We start from the raw sequence: 15,532 nt of genomic DNA on the forward strand, positions 1-15,532 counted from the left end.
TCAGGTCACCAGCCAAACTCAGGAGTTACGTGCTCGGAAAGCAGGCGTCTGCTCAGAGCGTCGTGAGCAGCAAAACGCGTTGGGTTCCACCAAATGTTAAATATTTCTCAATCAATGTGTTTCTTTTGATGCTGAGTTTTATCCAGACACGTGTGGTGTGTTTGCAGGTAAAAGTGTGAGAGCCACGTGCCAAATTCCCTCATAACAAGTCCTGGATCTCCCATCCTCCTATACTCCCGGCGTGCTGTCACAGGGCAGGAGGGTTATTTATCCGCGTCTGCTGCCGGGAAATCGCGCCAGATTTATCCCAGAGAAACACACCACAGGCGGAACTTTCTAATGTCTGTATATTTCCATTTATATAAATGCCAACAATGTGCACAGTGATTTACAGAACAGACAGTACAGAGAATTGTAGCAGATGAGTGGAGACCCTGGAAGGTAAGGAGGGGAACTTGGTGGGAGATCCCAAACTCGATGGGAAGCCAGGAGCGGGGTTAAGGAGGAGAGGGGTTAAGGAGGAGAGGAGCAGAGACTATTCTGGGAGAACGTGAAGCTATTCCAGCAGCAGAATTTTGGATACATTGCAGGGGAGAGAGTTGTGAGGCAGGGAGCCTGCCTGTTAGCAGCATGTTACAGTAATCCAGACGGGAGAGGAGACGGTGTAAGCAGTACAGGCAGTCCTCGTTTTACAACGCTTCGTTTAACAACGAATGGCTTATCCAGGGCGGTGCAATGCATACCTATATTAATTTTTACAATGCCAAAACGGCTTATCCGACGCTTTGCAACGTTGTGTGTGTGTGTGTGTGTGTGTGTGTGTGTGTGTGTGTGTATATATATATATATATATATATATATATATATATATATATATATATATATATACACACACACACATACACACACACACACACACACAATGTTGCAAAGCGTCGTAAGAGTATATATATATATATATATATATAATATATTATATATTATGTTATATTATATATATATATATATATATATAATACAGTATATACACGATATAAATTATGTGTGTGCTGCATATCTTATTGCCTGCATAAAATATTTTGTGTTAAAAATGCCTTCAGGAACGGAACCTTTCATTTAAACAGTGTTCCTATGGGAAAACGCGTTTCGCTTTACAATGTTTCGCTATCCAACGCCACTTTGAGAAACGCGTTGTGTCGGATAACCGAGGACTGCCTGTAGAGTGGCAGAGGAAAGTGTGGGTCTCAGCAATGGTTATGGAGGAAGAAACTACAATTGTGGCCAGAGCATGAATGGAGAAGGTGAAGTCCAATGTCACCCCAAGGCACTGTGCTTTGGTGACAGGATAAAGCAGGGCTGGGCAACTCCAGTCCTCAAGCGCCACCAACAGCTCAGGTTTTCAGGCAATCCCTGTTTCAGCACATGTGGTGCAGTCAAAAACCTGACCTGTTGGTGTCCCTGGAGGACGGACGTTGCTCACCCCTGGGACAGATGGTGATTCTGTTACTGTGATGGAGAAAGGGGATATTAGGCCGGATTAAGGGGGAAATATGAGGAGCTCAGCTTTAGACAGTTGACGTAGAAGGTGGCGGAGATCCATCGACGAGGATATACCCAGGAGTCAACCCGCAACCCAGGCCTGGATTTGAGCTGTGAGGTCACGGGGTTAATACAGATATCTGCGTAGGGGTGATACATAAAGACAACAGAGTTGATTAGGTCACCAAGGGATGGTGGGCAGAGCGAGACGTCCCAGAACAGAGCAGCAGTGCCCGGGTAGGATTAGTAGGGATACATGACTTTGGGCTTGGATGGGCTGTACGAAAGCCAGACTGCAAGGGGTGCAGGAGGGCGTGGGACGTGACAAAGAGGATTGTGTTGGAGAAGATGAGATTTTTCCCAGTCTGGAGGGAGAAAGGGCAGCAGTGAGTAAGAGATACAGGCCAGGATTCAGGGGATCGCACCTCCATGCAACGTCACCCGCCGGTCACTTGAATGGGCGTGAGAGAGAGAGACCACCATAGGAGACTGCAGACTTAACAGCAGTAGTGGTGAGAGAGCCAGGTATGGCTAAGAGCAGGGGTGAGGGGGGTAGAAGATGCGTCAGCGGGGTGGGGGGTAGAGGATGTTGTGGGGGGGTAGTGTTTAGCAGCATTATTTATTGGGGGCTACAGTAATCTTGGATGTATGTCCAGGGCCTAAACAGAAGTCAGTGTCCTCTCCAGCACCCGCTGGGCGTCCTCCGACATCCCCTCTAGGCAGCGGCTCAGAATGGCATAGTTGGCATGAAAAGCGATGCCACCCATGGCCAAAGGGCCCAGGAGAGGCAAGCGGTGCAGGAAAACCCCGGCTATCTCGAGCCCCAGGCCAGTAGCAGACCCCAGCATCTTCCCCACCAGCTTCCGGCTCACCCCCTTCCCCGCAGGGCTATGGACCTCTGACATCAGGGTTGCTATTGGGACGCCTGAACCCTCGGCCAGGTGGGCCAACGAGCTGGCGTCCAGGCCCAGCTCTTGGCGGTAAGTGTCTAGGCGGGCGGTTAGCACGGAAAGGTCGCAGGCCATAGCCACCCCGGGGACAGGCATGGTAGCGGCAAGGCTGGAGAGCAGGGCCACCTTCCAGATCTCTTGGGCCAGCGCCTCTTTCTTCTTCCGAATGACCTCGGCAGAGAGGTTTGGGAGGGAGAGCATGAATGTGCGGGCTTTCTGGCTGGACAGCTCCTTCTCCAGGCTGCCCAACAGCCTGTGGAATTCGGGCCCTGGGAGATGAGAGGGGGATAGAACAAAAACCTCGTTATCTTCATCCTTCTCTTCTTGTGAGACCCCGTCTACCTCACCCTCACTGTCCTGGATGAAGAAGACCTTCCTCCCTTTCTTTCTGAGCTCAAGAGCTAGCAATCTGGCGTTGCTTGTGTCCTCCTGCTTGGGCATCACAAGGAGGAACGTGAGGTCATAGCGGTTGATGTGGATCCTCTCTAGGTAACTCTGCGGCTGGAAGTTTGGGCTCTCCAGCCCAGGCAAGTCCCACAGACTAGCCTTGGGGTATTTAAGGCTTGGGTACTCGGTTGGGGTTTCTTGGTCTTCCCCATGGGCTGCTCCCTCCTCCGTGTCCCTCAGTCCACGCAGAGCATTTAGGAGGGAGTGACGGACACCTGGGTTTCCACCCACCAGGGCGAGGTCGATGCGGGTGTCAAGCAGTGAGTCCAAGCTGCTCTGGATAAAGCTGACCACCTCTGGGATTCCCCCCCTCTCCAGCGCAGACTGCAACTCCGCAATCTCCTGATCCCCAATCACCTCGTACCCCTGCTGTGCAAGAGAGAAGGGCCTGGGGAGAAAGAGGAGAGAGAGAATAAGTGAGGGGGTGAGAGAGAGGAGGGAGAAATGATTGGAGACGGAGGGTGAAGGGGAGGAGAAAACCGGAAGAAAGTATCAGGAAAAGAAGGGGAAGGAGATGGAGGCAGAATGGGGAGGAGAGGAGAATGGAGAGGGGGGAGGTGAGAATGGGGAGGAGAGGAGGATGGAGAAAGAGGAAAGGATAGAGCGAGTGTAACCGGGAGAGAGATTGAAGGACGGAGAAATCTGGAGAATGGAGAGGGGGGGAGGTGGGGGGGGGGGGGGGAGAATGGGGAGGAGAGGAGGATGGAGAAAGAGGAGAGGGTAGAGCGAGTGTAACCGGGAGGGAGATTGAAGGATGGAGAAATCGGGGAGAATGGAGAGGGGGGGGGGGAGGATACTGCCTGGCAGAAAGGTGTGGGGGGAGGGGAGCACATCGCCTGGCAAAGAGGGGAGGGGGGGGAAGGTGGGAATGGAAGATTTTTGCATAGGAATGTTAGAGTAAGAGATCTTGCTGAATCTAGAGGAAGGGTCCGTGAAGGAGTACTTATTCACTGAAAAGGTAGTGGATACGTGGAACAGCCTCCAAGCAGAGGAAGTGATATTTTCTTCCATCCTCCGGATAGACACAAGGGGAAAAAAGGAAGCTGACAAGAGTCTAAGGCGAGGTCCCCAGTGCCCGCGACGGTGTGCGCGGCACACATACTGCAGGGCCCGCTATGGCCTGCGCGTCCCGCCACGATGCGCCACCACGTTTTTGCAAAGACAAGGATTTTGCCTTTTCTTGTGGCGATTCCCGAAACATCTTCCCGGGGCTCACCACAGAAAATGTGTACAGGCCGCTCCCAGGCAGCACAGCGGGGTCCTGAGCCCGTGGGGGGACAGGACCCAAACTGCACCTCGGTCTGAGTTTTATACCGGTCACAGCAGGAGCTTCCAAGGTCACTCCCCACAATGCTTTGCAACCACAGCAGCAAGGCATTGTGGGGCAGTGAGTGACAGATACACCCCCCACGCTGCCTGCACACAGTGAGGTGCAGTTTGGGGGGATTATTAAGTATGTGTCCTCCCCACGGGCTCAGGACCCTTTACTGCCTGGGATCGGTCACACAGGGGTGTTTGCGGTCAGTCCGATGGGTCAGCAATGAGATTTATTCATTACGAGGTTCGCGGAATAAATATTTGTTAGCAGGGGGAGCGCAGTGTAATAACGGACGGGAACCGCTGGCCTAGGGGGATACGTTAGAGGGAATGTGCGAACAAGCTGGGGCACGGGAGTCTGTCCTGGTAACGGTTCCTTCACAATAAGGATAAAGGTCCTAATAAACTTCCATTACAAAAATGATCATGTTCTGTAAAATAGGCAATGCCTGACCCCTGAGTCTCCATCCCTCTGACCTCTGAGTCCACGTCCCTCTGACCCCTGAGTCCCCATCCCTCTGACCACTGAGTCTCCATCCCTCTGCCCCGTCATAATGTTCCTGGCCCCTGAATTCCCATCCCTCTGACCCGAGTCTCCATCCCTGTGACCCCTGAGTCCCCGTCCCTGTGACCCCTGAGTCCCCGTAACCCCGGAGTCCCTGTGACCCGAGTCCCCATCCCTCTGACATCTGAGTCCCCGTCATCTGACCAGAGTCCCTGTCCCTCTGACCCCTGAGTCCCCGTCCCTCTGACCTCTGAGTCCCCGTCCCTCTGACCTCTGAGTCCCCGTCCCTCTGACCTCTGAGTCCCCGTCCCTCTGACCCGAGTCCCCGTCCCTCTGACCCCCGAGTCCCCGTCCCTATGACCTCTGAGTCCCCGTCCCTCTGACCCGAGTCCCGGTCCCTCTGACCCCTGAGTCCCCGTCCCTCTGACCCCTGAGTCCCCGTCCCTCTGACCCCTGAGTCCCCGTCCCTCTGAACTCTGAGTCCCCGTCCCTCTGACCCCTGAGTCCCCGTCCCTCTGACCCCTGAGTTCCTGTCCCTCTGACCCCTGAGTCTCCATCCCTCTGCCCCGTCATAACGTCCCTGGCCCCTAAATTCCCGTCCCTCTGACCCGAGTCTCCATCCCTGAGTCCCCGTGACCCCTGAGTCCCCGTCCCTGTGACCCCTGAGTCCCCGTCCCTGTGACCCGAGTCCCCGTCCCTCTGACCTCTGAGTCCCCATCCCTCTGACCTCTGAGTCCCCGTTCCTCTGACCCCTGAGTCCAAGGCCTTCTGACCCCTGAGTCCCCGTCCCTCTGACCCCTGAGTCCCCGTCCCTCTGACACCTGAGTCCTTGTCCCTGTGACCCCTGAGTCCCCGTCCCTGTGACCCCTGAGTCCCCGTCCCTGTGACCCCTGAGTCCCTGTGACCCCTGAGTCCCCGTCCCTCTGACCCGAATCCCCCTCCCTCTGACCCGAGTCCCCATCCCTGTGAGTCCCCGTCCCTGTGACCCCTGAATCCCTGTCCCTCTGACCCCTGAGTCCCCATCCCTGTGACCCGTCACAACTTCCCTGGCCCCTGAATTCCCATCTTTCTGACCCCTGTGACCACCTCCCATGACACCTGTGACCACCTCCCCTGGACCCAGAGTCTCTGTCCCTCTGACCCCTGTGACCAACTCCTCTTACCCGAGTCACCATCCCTCTGACCCCTTTGATCGCCTCCCCTGACCACACAGATGGTCACACAGACCCCTCACCTCCCGTGCTCTCTGGCCACCTCTTCTACCTCTGCCCTCAGCCCGGGTATGTCCAGCTCAGCGGGCTCATAGCCGGACACCAGGAAGAGCGGCGGAGCCTCCATCTCCCCCAGGTCCCCGACTGGCAGCACGGTAACCCTGCGCAATGACAGCAGCACCTCCTCCCGCCTGTACCCCTCCTTCATCCTCCTCTTCAGGGTGTGAAGGTCACAGTCCACCTTACTGCGCACCAAGCACACCCTCTTCCCCTGGCTGAGCGCACTCCGGGCCAGCGCGGTGTGCGCGGGTGAGAACTGCGCGTCGGTGACCAGCAGCAGGAGGTCGGCCTCGGAGATCCACTTCTCGGGGTATCCGTCTTCCAACGGCAGCTCCCAGAGGGTCAGACCGGGGTGGGAGGGGTGCAAGTAAAGTAAAGGACCCCCAGGCCTGGTGGGATGCAGGGAGGCCGCTCCCGAGAGCCGGTCAGTCTCCGTCAGACCCAGGAGGGCCCGGATCAGGACTGTTTTACCAACACTGGGACCCCCTGCAACCGCGACAGAAAACTCACGGAAGTCCTCAGCAATCGGGAGTGTGGGTTCGTCGCTGCCCGGCCCCACATCTTCCACTTCAACTGGAGGGTCACACGGAGACAGGCTTAATTCACTGAAAGTATCCATAACCTGGGACAGGAGAGAAAAGGAGTGTAAAAACAAGGAATAAAACAGGACGGGTGCAGGGTGTATAAGGAATAAGACAGGATGGGGTGCAGGGTGTATAAGGAATAAGACAGGACGGGGTGCAGGGTGTATAAGGAATAAGACAGGACGGGGTGCAGGGTGTATAAGGAATAAGACAGGACAGGGTGCAGGGTGTATAAGGAATAAGACAGGACGGGGCGCAGGGTGTATAAGGAATAAGACAGGACGGGGTGCAGGGTGTATAAGGAATAAGACAGGACGGGGTGCAGGGTGTATAAGGAATAAAACAGGACGGGTGCAGGGTGTATAAGGAATAAGACAGGACGGGGCGCAGGGTGTATAAGGAATAAGACAGGACGGGGTGCAGGGTGTATAAGGAATGACAGGACGGGGTGCAGGGTGTATAAGGAATAAGACAGGACGGGGTGCAGGGTGTATAAGGAATAAGACAGGACGGGGCGCAGGGTGTATAAGGAATAAGACAGGACGGGGCGCAGGGTGTATAAGGAATAAGACAGGACGGGGCGCAGGGTGTATAAGGAATGAGACAGGACGGGGCGCAGGGTGTATAAGGAATAAGACAGGACGGGGCGCAGGGTGTATAAGGAATAAGACAGGACGGGGTGCAGGGTGTATAAGGAATAAGAGAGGACGGGGTGCAGGGTGTATAAGGAATAAGACAGGACGGGTGCAGGGTGTATAAGGAATAAGACAGGACGGGGTGCAGGGTGTATAAGGAATAAGACAGGACGGGGTGCAGGGTGTATAAGGAATAAGACAGGACGGGGTGCAGGGTGTATAAGGAATAAGACAGGACGGGGTGCGGGTGTATAAGGAATAAGACAGGACGGGGTGCAGGGTGTATAAGGAATAAGACAGGACGGGGTGCAGGGTGTATAAGGAATAAGACAGGACGGGGTGCAGGGTGTATAAGGAATAAGACAGGACGGGGTGCAGGGTGTATAAGGAATAAGACAGGACGGGGTGCAGGGTGTATAAGGAATAAGACAGGACGGGGTGCAGGGCGTATAAGGAATAAGACAGGACGGGGTGCAGGGTGTATAAGGAATAAGACAGGACGGGGTGCAGGGTGTATAAGGAATAAGACAGGACGGGGTGCAGGGTGTATAAGGAATAAGACAGGACGGGGTGCAGGGTGTATAAGGAATAAGACAGGACGGGGTGCAGGGTGTATAAGGAATAAGACAGGACGGGTGCAGGGTGTATAAGGAATAAGACAGGACGGGGTGCAGGGTGTATAAGGAATAAGACGGGACGGGGTGCAGGGCGTATAAGGAATAAGACAGGACGGGGTGCAGGGTTTATAAGGAATAAGACAGGACGGGATGCAGGGTGTATAAGGAATAAGACAGGACGGGGTGCAGGGTGTATAAGGAATAAGACAGGACTGGGTGCAGGGTGTATAAGGAATAAGACAGGACAGGGGTGCAGGGTGTATAAGGAATAAGACAGGACGGGGTGCAGGGTGTATAAGGAATAAGACAGGACGGGGCGCAGGGTGTATAAGGAATAAGACAGGACTGGGTGCAGGGTGTATAAGGAATAAGACAGGACGGGCAGGGTGTATAAGGCATAAGACAGGACGGGGCGCAGGGTGTATAAGGAATAAGGCAGGACGGGGTGCAGGGTGTATAAGGAATAAGACAGGACGGGCAGGGTGTATAAGGAATAAGACAGGACGGGGCGCAGGGTGTATAAGGAATAAGGCAGGACGGGGTGCAGGGTGTATAAGGAATAAGACAGGACGGGGTGCAGGGTGTATAAGGAATAAGACAGGACGGGGTGCAGGGTGTATAAGGAATAAGACAGGACGGGGTGCAGGGTGTATAAGGAATAAGACAGGACGGGGTGCAGGGTGTATAAGGAATAAGACAGGACGGGGTGCAGGGTGTATAAGGAATAAGACAGGACTGGGTGCAGGGTGTATAAGGAATAAGACAGGACGGGGCGCAGGGTGTATAAGGAATAAGACAGGACGGGGTGCAGGGTGTATAAGGAATAAGACAGGACGGGGCGCAGGGTGTATAAGGAATAAGACAGGACGGGTGCAGGATGTATAAGGAATAAGACAGGACGGGGTGCAGGGTGTATAAGGAATAAGACAGGACGGGGCGCAGGGTGTATAAGGAATAAGACAGGACGGGGTGCAGTGTGTATAAGGAATAAGACAGGACGGGGTGCAGGATGTATAAGGAATAAGACAGGACGGGGTGCAGGGTGTATAAGGAATAAGACAGGACGGGGCGCAGGGAGTATAAGGAATAAGACAGGACGGGGTGCAGGGTGTATAAGGAATAAGACAGGACGGGGCGCAGGGAGTATAAGGAATAAGACAGGACGGGGTGCAGGGTGTATAAGGAATAAGACAGGACGGGGCGCAGGGAGTATAAGGAATAAGACAGGACGGGGTGCAGGGTGTATAAGGAATAAGACAGGATGGGGCGCAGGGTGTATAAGGAATAAGACAGGACAGGTGCAGGGTGTATAAGGAATAAGACAGGATGGGGTGCAGGGTGTATAAGGAATAAGACAGGACGGGGTGCGGGGTGTATAAGGAATAAGACAGGATGGGGTGCAGGGTGTATAAGGAATAAGACAGGACGGGGTGCAGGGTGTATAAGGAATAAGACAGGACGGGGTGCAGGGTGTATAAGGAATCAGACAGGACGGGGTGCAGGGTGTATAAGGAATAAGACAGGACAGGTGCAGGGTGTATAAGGAATAAGACAGGACGGGGCGCAGGGTGTATAAGGAATAAGACAGGACGGGGCACAGGGTGTATAAGGAATAAGACAGGACGGGTGCAGGGTGTATAAGGGATAAGACAGGACGGGTGCAGGGTGTATAAGGGATAAGACAGGACGGGTGCGGGGTGTATAAGGGATAAGACAGGACGGGGCGCAGGGTGTATAAGGAATAAGACAGGACGGGGCGCAGGGTGTATAAGGAATAAGACAGGACGGGGTGCAGGGTGTATAAGGAATAAGACAGGACGAGGTGCAGGGTGTATAAGGGATAAGACAGGACGGGTGCGGGGTGTATAAGGGATATAATAGGTCAGTGTCTCCCTGTTATTCCCCCTCTTACCATAGGATCTCACCGCAGTGTTGCAGAAGGTGCTATCTGGATGTGGGGTTACTGTGGGTGTCTCTCTCTCTCTCTGTCTCTCTCTGTCTCTCTCCTAGCTCTTGTTTTGCTGTCTTTTCTCCGCCTCTCGCTGACGTATAATTGTTCCTTTCTCTGCTGTGTCACCGGCTCTCCTCCCCGCAGCTGCTCACACACACGCACACACACACACACACACACGCACACACACACACACAAACCTGACAGTCTGAGACAGGAGGAGTATACACACAGCGTACATATTGCGCACACACTATACACCGTCACACACACACTATACACCGGCACACACAGAGCACACACACTATACACCGTCACACACAGAGCACACACACTATACACCGGCACACACAGAGCACACACACTATACACCGGCACACACAGAGCACACACACTATACACCGGCACACACAGAGCACACACACTATACACCGTCACAGACCCACAGCCCTGTATACACGGTCATTCCTTCTATCTATAACATCTGCACACTGCAGAGAAGGTAAATATCTCTCTATATACACCCTGCTCTCTCTCTCTGTATATATACCCCCTGCTCTCTCTCTCTCTATATATATATATATACCCCCTGCTCTCTCTCTATATATATATATATAAATATATACCTCCTGCTCTCTCTCTCTCTCTCTTTATACCCCCTGCTCTCTCTCTCTGTGTATATATATATATATATATATATATATATATATATATATATATATATATATACCTCCTGCTCTCTCTCTCTCTTTATACCCCCTGCTCTCTCTCTCTGTATATCCCCTGCTCTCTCTCTCTCTCTGTATACCCCCTGCGCGCTCTCTCTGTATACCCCCTGCACGCTCTCTCTCTCTCTCTGTATACCCCCTGCGTTCTGATAACACATATATTGTATCACAGGTTACAGACATGGCAGACACGCAGCCCCCTGCAGGCACGCAGCCCCCTGCAGACACGCAGCCCCCTGCAGGCACGCAGCCCCCTGCAGGCACGCAGCCCCCTGCAGACACGCAGCCCCCTGCAGACGGATCCTCCGGACCCCCAGACTCCCTGAATATCAGCATCGCTATCATTGGCCCCCAGGGCTCCGGGAAGAGCACCCTGATCCAAGCCCTGAGGGGCCACACAGAGCACTCCGGCCCTAGGTCCCTGGACTCATACTTCAGGGGCGAGGAGGGACCCTCTGAGGTCCCCAACCATCCCTACCCCCCTCTGCCCAACGTGACCCTCTGTGAGTACCCTGCGTACAAGCCATGTGACTCCCCCTCTCTCTACCTGGGGGGCATTAAGCAGGACGCCCTGCAGTGCCTGGTGCTGACTGTGGGGGAGTCTGTGTCTGACGCTGATCTGCAGCTTCTGGGGGTCCTCAGACACTCGGGGAAGCCCCACTTTGTGGTGCAGACTCACACTGACCTCACGCTTCACACAGAGAAGCGTCGGCAGGGGAAGGGTTACTGGAGAGGGCGCACCCTGCAGGAGATGAGGGCGAGGCTGGCAGAGCGGCTGCAGGGGGGCACCGCGTTCCTGGTGTCCGGGCTGGAGCCCGCCAAGTTTGACTTTCCCAGGATGGTGGATTATCTGGAGGGAGAGATCCTTCAGTGGAAGAGGTGAGAGCCCGTAACCCACGTCATGTATAATACCACGGATAGACCACGCACTCTGCCCCTCGCCCCACCCAGCACAGTCACCCTACACACGTCACCCTGCGCCCCTTACCCTGCGCCCCTCACCCTGCACCCCACCCAACACAGTCACCCTACACACGTCACCCTGCGCCCCTCACCCTGCACACCTCACCCTGCGCCCATCACCCTACGCCCCTTACCCTGCACACCTTACCCTGCGCCCATCACCCTGCGCTCCTCACCCTGCACTCTGCCCCTCACCCTGCACCCCACCCAACACAGTCACCCTACACACCTTGCCCTGCGCCCCTCTCCCTGCGCCCCTCACCCTGCACTCTGCCCCTCACCCTGCACACCTTACCCTGCACCCTGCACTCTGCCCCTCACCCTGCACCCTCACCCCACCCAGCATAGTCACCCTACACACGTCACCCTGCGACACCTTACCCTGCGCCCCTCACCCTGCACACCTTACCCTGCGCCCATCACCCTCCGCCCCTCACCCTGCACTCTGCCCCTCACCCCACCTCGCATAGTGAGAAAATGACAGAGACATGTACAGATGTCACCGGTTAAGGACTTAAATCAGAGTGAGAACGCCCTCTGTAGAGTGAGACCGTCCTCCATAGAGTGAGACCGCCCTCCATGAAACGAGACCGCTCTCCATAAAGCGAGACCGCCCTCCATAGAGCGAGACCGCCCTCCATAGGGGGCTGGGGTGGAGGATGCAGCCGCTCTACTTCTTGCTGTGTCCCTCAGGCAGTCAGTTTCAGGCGTCCCATCACCAATCTACTCCCCCATACGCCCTCCCCCCACCCCCATGCCCCCCCCACGCTTCCCCTGCCCCTCATGCTGTAAATGGAGAGATCCCCTCACTCAGGCAAAGCCAAGGATGAGATAGCCACTGAACTACTGAGGCACCTGTGCTGAAGCAGGGAGATCCTGATAACCTGACCTGTTGGTGGGACTGGAGTTGCCCACTATCACTTTTTCCCATCCAGTCGGCCCTGCCCACCACAGGGTGACACGGACATTAATACAGAGCAGACCACCGGGGGGGGGGGGGGTTCCCTGTCTCACTGACCCTTGTACTGACCCCTCTCTCTGTTTGCAGGTCGGTCAGTGACCTCCCTGACCCCCAGTGCCAGGAGCTGGTCGCTGTTTTCCAGGCGCCCTGTGATCAGGGGGGGCTGGCAGAGTTGCCCCCTTTCCTCAGCGGTCTCCTGGACTGCCCTCCTCCTGTGCCCGCTGTGGTTGGCGTGACGGGCAGCAATAAAGAAGATGTTCTCCGCGCCCTCTCCGAGCCCATCTCCGGCCTGCTCCTGAGACCCCTCCCCGGGCCGGGGACCTCCCCTCCGGATCAGTACCTGCAGAACCTGCTACTGGAGCCCTGCGACGTGTACCTCATTTTGGGCTACGGGTTGGACCCCAACGCCCGCACGGCACTAGTGGAGGCCTTGGTAGCAGCTGGCAAACACTGCATGCTGATAGGTGGAGCAGGAGAGCAGGGCAACGGGGAGGATGCCAGGGGGCAGATAGAGGCAGGGAAGGGGGCAAACCATGCAGGCATTGACTTGCCGGGGCTAAAGGTGGCATTAGAGAATGGAGCCCCCCAGATGGTGAGAGAGAGGTTGCTGCACTCCCTCCCCTCCATCATCTCACAGCTGGTGAGGAGAGAGCGCCGGAGGCTTATGATGGGGGTGTATGATCTTTGCCACAACGCCTGCACCATGGCGTCGGCAGGGCACGGCCCGCAGGCGCTGTCCTTGCTGCTCTCCTCGCTCTCCTCCTTCCGCGCCCGCTACGGCCTGGACGATGACTCCTTGGAGCGCACGGCTCAGGTGACCGGCTGCCCCGCTGAGGATCTGCGCGCTGAGGTCAGCAGCCCCCTGGCGCGGGGCCCGAGCGTCGAGCAGCTGCAGCAGATGGCGTGCCCGCCTCTCCCCTTCTCGGCGCTGGTCTGGAGCTACGTCCCGCGCTGGGGGGGAGAGGAGACGGCGAGCCCCGGCCTCTGCCCGCAACGCACCCACAGGCTGCTGGTGGAGGGTGTTTGGGGGATGGCAGAGGACGCGGAGAGAGTGCTGCTCCGGGGGTGCGCCAAGCAAAAGGGGGGCAGGGAGGGACCGATGACCTGTCACTGGCCCTGTGTGTGACCCCTCTGCCCCTTGTCGGCACAGGCTGCGGAATACTAGAGCAGGAGTGGTCAACTCCAGTTCTCAAGGGCCACCAACAGGTCAGGGTTTCAGGATATCCGTGCTTCAGCAGTCAAAGACAGAGCCACTGATTGAGCCACCTGTGCTGAAGCAGGGAATATCCTGAAACCCTGACCTGATGGTGGCCCTTGAAGACTGGAGTTGGCCAGTCGACAACTGAGCCACCTGTGCTGAAGCAGGGATATCCTTAAAATCTGACCTGTTGGTGGCCCCTGTGGATTAGAGTTGGCCCCCCCTGTACTAGAGGTCCAAGCTTGAAAGCATTATACTTTGGGCATGGGAGGTGGCACGCTAAGGTGCCACGTATAGTGCACTATGTACCCAGCTCCGGACACCACAACTGCAAACAGAAAACGCGCACTGACGCTAACGCTTCGCAAATAGCTGCGCGCAGGATTTAGACCCTGGAAGTGCTCGGCAGGCTTTCCCGCAGAAATGACGGTTAGAAGGTGTTTCCGCATATGGCTTGTGTTTGAATATAAGGCTCCCCTCCCACTGCGCTCCCGTGCACCTGTGAATATTTCCATGCATATATGTATATACCTGTGCTGAAGCAGGGATATCCATAAAAGCCGGCTTGCTGGTGGCCCCTGAGGACTGAGTTGGAGACCCCTGAGTCTAAGTAGTACGTGGAGACTATTTACAGAGCTCCTGTATATAATAAGCCTACCCCCCTGCTACTAAACTCAACCAGAAGTATAGAAACACAACCGCCCCCCAAAAAAAGGTGGAGTGCCCCCCAATGTGGACATCTCACTGTCCTAACCAGAGTGAAACCAGAGTATGCAGGAAACTGCACGCTTTGCTCAGGACCTTCAGACAAATACCCGCTGAAGCAGCTATACCAGCCGCCAGTGTACGGCCCGGGAAACCCAACACCTGGGAGGTGGAAGGTGTGCGCGGCTGTGCGGTGTCCGGGGTACAGCAGCGCCGGCACGTGGCTGTTTATATGAATAATGTATGTTGCACGTGGCTCACTGCTCAATAAACCAGCTGCTGGTGGACCTGACACGACCGCGTCGTTTGCACTTTGTCCGGCGGTTCCGCCTCGCACGTCTCGTTTGTATCGTTACGGTATCTAACCCTCTCGCGCATGGCGACGCGAGCTGAGCACGCAGCGTACAGGCGCGGGAACACGTGTTATTTACTGTATGCAACGGTCGGGGTTTTTCCCATTAAATCAGGAGTATTTGGGGATTTACAGAAAAGTGGGGGTGAGAAATTGACTATAATTTGCTGATCATTTATTAGCTGATGGAGAAACGCTGAAGTCCTGAATCTGACCGTCCAACTCCGTCCGCAAGCTGAAGACCGTCCTGAATCTGGGTGGCCAACGCCCGTCCTCAAAGGCCACGAACAGATCAGGTTGTTGGGATATCCCTGCTTCAGCACAGGTGCAGTCATTGACTGAGCCACTGATTGCGCTACCATAGCTGAAGCAGGGATATCCTGAAAACCTGTCCTGTTGCATATCCCTGCATCAGCACAGGTGGCTCAATCAGTGGTCAATCTTTGACTGGGCCACTGATTGAGCCACCTGTGCTGAAGCAGGGATATCCTGAAAACCCGTTGATGGCCCTTGAAGAGTTGTCCACCCGTGCTCCAACAGTACCGGCAACCTGGTTTTGTTTTGGCAAGTTATCTCGTTAATTATGTTTCAAAAGCCTCGTAGTCAATGTATTATTTTTAATTTACATATTTATAGTCATATTAATCAAACAAAATAAAAATTGCATTCTGTCCAGCTCACGGAAACATGATTTTCCTGATTAAATGTACCAATCAACGCAAAATAGAGGTGAGCCCCCCCCCCCCCCCCCGGTCATCGTGCACATTTTGACCAATTTAGGGATGTCCATCTTGCTGTTGAATACATCT

At 55.2% G+C, this 15,532-nt stretch overlaps 2 protein-coding genes across 4 annotated transcripts; one reads left to right on the plus strand and one right to left on the minus strand.

Annotated features, from left to right (window-relative positions):
- Positions 1-1,537: 1,537 nt before the first annotated feature.
- LOC142497965 (interferon-inducible GTPase 5-like) lies at positions 1,538-10,350 on the minus strand. Of its 3 annotated transcripts, none has more exons than XM_075606447.1 (3): positions 9,791-10,340; positions 5,993-6,651; positions 1,538-3,324 (listed from the first exon to the last, which is right to left on the minus strand). In XM_075606447.1, exons 2-3 carry the CDS (start codon positions 6,646-6,648, stop codon positions 2,199-2,201), a joined length of 1,782 nt encoding a protein of 593 aa, XP_075462562.1. In that variant the 5' UTR covers positions 6,649-6,651; positions 9,791-10,340; the 3' UTR covers positions 1,538-2,198. The 3 variants fall into 3 exon arrangements, 2 of the variants coding, with proteins under 2 accessions (XP_075462562.1, XP_075462561.1); XM_075606446.1 differs by having other exon boundaries at positions 9,778-10,337; XR_012802362.1 differs by having other exon boundaries at positions 3,209-3,324; positions 6,540-6,651; positions 9,778-10,350.
- LOC142497966 (uncharacterized) lies at positions 9,937-14,663 on the plus strand. Its single transcript, XM_075606448.1, has 3 exons — positions 9,937-10,318; positions 10,717-11,423; positions 12,556-14,663. Exons 2-3 carry the CDS (start codon positions 10,726-10,728, stop codon positions 13,592-13,594), a joined length of 1,737 nt encoding a protein of 578 aa, XP_075462563.1. The 5' UTR covers positions 9,937-10,318; positions 10,717-10,725; the 3' UTR covers positions 13,595-14,663.
- Positions 14,664-15,532: the final 869 nt, after the last annotated feature.

Source organism: Ascaphus truei, chromosome 6 (assembly GCF_040206685.1).
Source record: "Ascaphus truei isolate aAscTru1 chromosome 6, aAscTru1.hap1, whole genome shotgun sequence".
Lineage (NCBI taxonomy): Eukaryota > Metazoa > Chordata > Amphibia > Anura > Ascaphidae > Ascaphus > Ascaphus truei.